General features: G+C 45.9%; 1 protein-coding gene across 1 annotated transcript in view; it reads left to right on the top strand.

The window, feature by feature from the left end:
* IKZF3 (IKAROS family zinc finger 3) overlaps positions 1–5,213 on the top strand; it is a 34,300-nt gene that overhangs the window by 29,018 nt on the left and 69 nt on the right. The window contains exons 8-9 of the mRNA XM_014311010.2: positions 199–315; positions 4,579–5,213. The exon at positions 4,579–5,213 is cut by the window's right edge and continues 69 nt beyond it. Of these exons, the coding sequence (XP_014166485.2) occupies positions 199–315; positions 4,579–5,213 (752 nt within the window). The remainder of the gene's footprint in view (positions 1–198; positions 316–4,578) is intronic.

Raw genomic sequence — 5,213 nt, 5'->3', positions numbered from 1 at the left:
GCAGGAATGACAGAAAAAGCAAAACCAGCTTTGCATTAGATCTCCAAACTGTTTCCTCCAGTTATGTGGCCAATTGGAGATTAAACCAGTCAGCTCTTCCTTTTTTATATCTTTCCTTTTTTGCCTTTTCACCTACGTGTTGTGTTTTTTTCTTTTTTTATTTTTTTTTCCCCTTCCTTTTCACATTTTCCAACCTAGCCAGCGTGGAGGCAAGGCACATCAAGGCAGAGATGGGGACTGAAAGAGCCCTTGTGCTGGACAGGCTAGCGAGCAACGTGGCAAAGAGAAAAAGCTCAATGCCTCAGAAATTTATTGGTAAGAACAAAACCCCTTTTCATCTGCACCAGTTAAATACGTGTGGGTTGGTAACAAACAGTACAATGCCTCTGCTTCTTTTAAATATCCTGCTCAAGCTTAGCATCTAATACAAAAAAAAAATTAAGTAACACTGATTTTTGTGATGGGGTTGTAGCAATTTGTTGTAAAGGGTTGATTAAAATAAAAAAGAATTTATTCTGTTGGCTGCTTAAACTGGGTGGAAGCTGCTGTTGTGCTTTGTATCTTTATGTAGATTTATAAATATGTTTTATAAGCTTCCATGTGCCACTTCTGTACTTGTGTATTTGAAATGTTCTCTGCTAGGATCTAGAACAAGCAAAGAATAGGAAGGTTAATATTTTCTCAGCAGGAGCTGAAGATTCCTGCAGTATTCATGTGTGGAGTAAGGCCTAAAGGCAGAAAAGTATTGGATTTCTCTTAGTCATTCTACTACATTTGTCTATGATTAAAAAATATCAAATCCTTTCTTGTGGTAATTTAAGCAAGCAGATGTTTCCATAGTATTTTCTTTGCATTTAATTGAACATGATCAGAGTTTTGCATGTTAGGGATCGTAAATACTAGTTGGACAGGTTCTGGGTTTCAGCAAACACCTGACCCTCTTGGCCAGTCTTATTTCATCAACCTGCCTTTAAAGAAAATAAAATTCAAGCCTGTGTCCTAAGGAAAACCCTTAGTCAGCAGTTATATAATATGGGTGCTGATGAAGCCTTATTTGTGCTCTTTGTAGGGTTACATAAGGTAAAAAGTGGTTTGTTTTTTTTTTTATGGCCCAATATAAAGTTCACCCTCTGAGTGGGGCTCATGTGGGAGATGTGTGGGCTGGGAGGGCAGGGAGGGCTGCTGCAGCCAAACCCCCAGCACAGAGTGCACCAGCTCCAGAGCAAGGTAGAGGTGAGCAGCTGGATCCATCCAAGTAAAGCTGCACAGCTGGATCCATCCAGGTAAATCTGCACATCTGGATGCATCCAGGTAAAGCTGCACAGCTGGATCCATCCAGGTAAAGGTGAGCAGATGGATCCACCCAAGTAAAGCTGGACAGCTGGATCTATCCAGGGAAAGGTGAGCAGATGGATCCATCCAGGTAAAGCTGCACAGCTGGATCCATCCAGGGAAAGGTGAGTAGATGGAGCCATCCAGGTAGAGGTGAGCAGATGGATCCATCCAGGTAAAGCTGGACAGCTGGATCCATCCAGGGAAAGGTGAGCAGATGGATCCATCCAGGTAAAGCTGTGCAGATGGACACATCCACCCAGGAAACCAACTCAGTTTTTGAAGGTAATGGAGCTCTTAATGGGTTTGGTGGGTAGCACTGGGCTTTCATCTCTGATAACTGGTCTCATTTATTTATTTATTTTACATTAGTGTGGCTTTCTAAAGGTCACCTCACTGCACAGCCAGACCAGCACACTCCATCTGAGTCTCTTTGGTGCTCAGGATTGAAACTGGACCTGTGGGGCTTGGCCCTTACACGTCTTGCTGTGGTTCAAAAAGCAATATTAATGCAAATGGGTTTGTAATCCTTTAGCTTCCTCTATTTTAGCATTTTTTCAGCTCTCTCATTGTGCAATCACCAGCAGTTTGATCTTTATGTATTTTATTAAACACGTCTGCAGCAGGATGCACCCCCTCAGCATAAGCCTAACGTGAAGAACGAGTGGGTTTGGGGTTTCCTCTGTGAGCCCGAGTTCCTGTGTGGCCCAGATCCTCTGGGATTTGTTCTAATGCTGGATGGCATGAACTGGCACTGCACACACAGGTGATTGTGTAGAGAAGCTGGAGAACCCATCACAGATCACCTAAAGGCACAAAATAACCCATTTTTGAAACTTGCTGTTTTTCTAGGACTCCTGTGATTTTTCTTGTTGAATTGCATGTGCAAACATTCCCCCCTCAGACCTCTGTATCCCTGGGAAGGATGTTTCCAGGAGCAGGCTCTCCGACCTCGGTCTGACTCCTGTGCCTTTCTGACCTGTCCCTGTCAGAGCTCAGATCTGCCAGGCCAGTGCAGGGATCCTTTGGGAAATCTGGGAATGAGTGCTGATGTCTCATTTAGTCAGGAAGCAGGGACAGGGATATGCACTAACAAGGCATCTTTGTTTGGCTCGTTTCTCTGAATGAAGTCTATTGATTGGAAGAAAAACCCCTTTATTATAATTGGAGGGCTCTGCAGAGATTCAGACAAGCACCAGGAGTCTCTCCCACTTTATTTTTCACATTTCCATCCCCACTAGCTGCCTCGTGTGCACCGCTACAAGTCCCACACAAGGGCAGGGACCACCAGACCCTGCATTTGACTCTTCACCTCTGTACCAGGCCTCTCTTCAGAGTCTTTTCCTGGGGGACCTTAAAATCCACCAGGACAGTGGAATCACTGTGAGATCCCCAGTGATCATTCAGGAGTTGGACTCAATGGTCCTGGTTAGGATATTCCACAATCCTACGATCATACATCAAGATTCTTTATTTTACTTTACAACTCTTAACACCAAAATTTTTAGGGAGTCTTGTCTATTTTTGCTTTTATTTTTATTTTTTTTCTACTTAAATCCCAATTTATTCACATCTTTCACTTGCCTGGAGCTGGTTTTATGAGTCACCCAAAAATACAGCAGCAGTTTGTTTCCTTCCATGTGAAGCTGGACGACGAGTGGTGCTGCGGGCTGGAAGCAGTTACACTCTTGTGGTTCTTTAACCTTTTGGAGTGTTTTAGAAAAGAAACGTGAGCTCCTGGTTTTCTGCCTCTGCAGTGAAACCCCAGAGTTTCATACACATTGAGTCAGGGTGTTGACAGGTGACTGATAAACATCTGCACCACTCAGGTTACCGTAACCAAGAGATTCGTGGATTTAATGTTTGCCAGTCACTTGCATGTGAAACCTTTCATCTGGTCTTTTTTTTTTCTTTTTGGTATTTTTTAAGCTATGAACAAGTTTATGCTTTTATTAACCACAGAATTCAGTTACTTATTTCTAGACATTCACCTCCAAAATGTCTTTAGTGCTTTTGGGGTGCAGTTTGTTTCCTCCTTGCAGCTGGCACAGAGAACAGGAGTTGCACTGTGCTGCCCAGAGAGGCGTGAGCAGAATTTCAGGTGCAATCTCCTCCACTTCTGTGAGTCCAGAGCTTTCCAAGCCCCAGCACATCCAGAGGAAAACTTTTTTTTTTCCCACTAACTCTGTATCTAGTGGCCCCAACTGTGGGATGTTTATATCTATACTTATATCTACCAGTATTAGATTACCTGAATACCTGTGTAGAAATACAAGAAGCCAGGTATGGTGCAGAGGAAGCTGTAGTTGTCAAAGCACAGTGGGGAAAACTGACTTCTGTGTCCAAGGACTTGTCAAAGATGAATCTCAGAAAGTACCCTCACCACCTCCTCTATTAGACTGGTTTGCTTCTAAGCCTGAGATTTAAAAAAAATCTGAAAAAAACAAATACCCCACCCAAAAGTTGCTTGTGTCTAAGAGCAGCCTCTTTCAGCAGAGAACATATCATGCCCCATTCCCAGAGAGATTTCTGCCCTTTAGAAAAGTCATCACAGAGTTTAAACAGCTTTTTACCTCTCGGGACTTGTACTGGTCAGAGTGACCCTGAGATGTGTTAGAAAGTCTCTTTTCCCAGCCCAGTGGTCAAAGAAGGAGTCAGAACTCTTCAGTTCTTGTTCTCAAGGCTTTTATTGTTTCTTATCTATAAAATTCTTTCTCTGGCCTGCCAAGGTCCGTTCAGCAGCCAGCAGGTCAGACAGAGGCACACTGGTGTTACCTTTTTATGCTAAAAACTATGTGTACATTATTTATAATAACTTCCCAATACCTATCCTATGTTAGACCTATATCTAACCTATGTTAGACAGTGAGCTGCTACTCTAAACCAATCCAAAAGTGCCAACACCACAGCAGAAGATGGAGGCCAAGAAGAAGGAGAAAGACTGGCCATGCCCAGATTCCTCCATCTTGCCCCCTAAACCCCCATTATAAAAACCCAAAAAAATCTATTTTTTCACCCCGTGACAAACTAATTATTATTCTACTTAGATTTTCATGGCTTGCAGAACCTCATATAAGGTTGGTAATTTTTTCCATGGGTCATAATCAAAATCACAGGTGTCCTGGGCCCTGTGCCAGGGTCTATGAGCCCCCTGGCAGGGGTTTGGGCAATCCAGGACAGCCAGAGGGATGTCTTGAACTCTGACATTTACCCACTCAGGTAATTATCCCCTCTCATCTCTCGCAGGTGAGAAACGCCCCAGCTTCGATGTCAATTACAACTCCAGTTTCCTGTACGAGAAGGAGAGCGAGATGATGCACGGGCGCATGATGGACCAGGCCATCAACAACGCCATCACCTACCTGGGGGCCGAGGCCCTGCGCCCGCTCGTGCAGACCCCGCCAGCACCCACGGCCGAGATGGTGCCGGTCATCAGCAGCCTGTACCCGCTGCCGCTGCCCCGCGCCGCCGACGTCCCCAGCGTCCCCAACGGCACCGAGCCCGACAAGAGCCACCTCAGGGACAAGAGCCTGTCATCCGACAGGGGCCTTTCCCCCAACAACAGCGGCCACGACTCCACAGACACTGACAGCAACCACGAGGAGAGGCCCAACCCCGCCTTCCACCAGAGCCAGGTGATGGCGGCGGCTCCCGCCCGCAACGGCCTCCAGGCCCTGAAGGATTTCCCGAGGCCCTACGAGATCATCAAGCCTCCGGCCATCTGCCCCCGCGACGCCTTCAAGGTCATCAACAAGGAAGGGGAGGTCATCGGGGTGTACAGGTGCGACCACTGCCGCGTGCTCTTCCTGGATTACGTGATGTTCACCATCCACATGGGCTGCCACGGCTTCCGCGCCCCCTTCGAGTGGCACGTCTGCGGC

This window comes from Geospiza fortis, unplaced genomic scaffold, assembly GCF_000277835.1.
Source record: "Geospiza fortis unplaced genomic scaffold, GeoFor_1.0 scaffold992, whole genome shotgun sequence".
NCBI classification, from domain to species: domain Eukaryota; kingdom Metazoa; phylum Chordata; class Aves; order Passeriformes; family Thraupidae; genus Geospiza; species Geospiza fortis.
The sequence above is the reverse complement of the archived record's forward strand: the minus strand, read 5'-3'. Positions and strand labels throughout refer to the sequence as shown.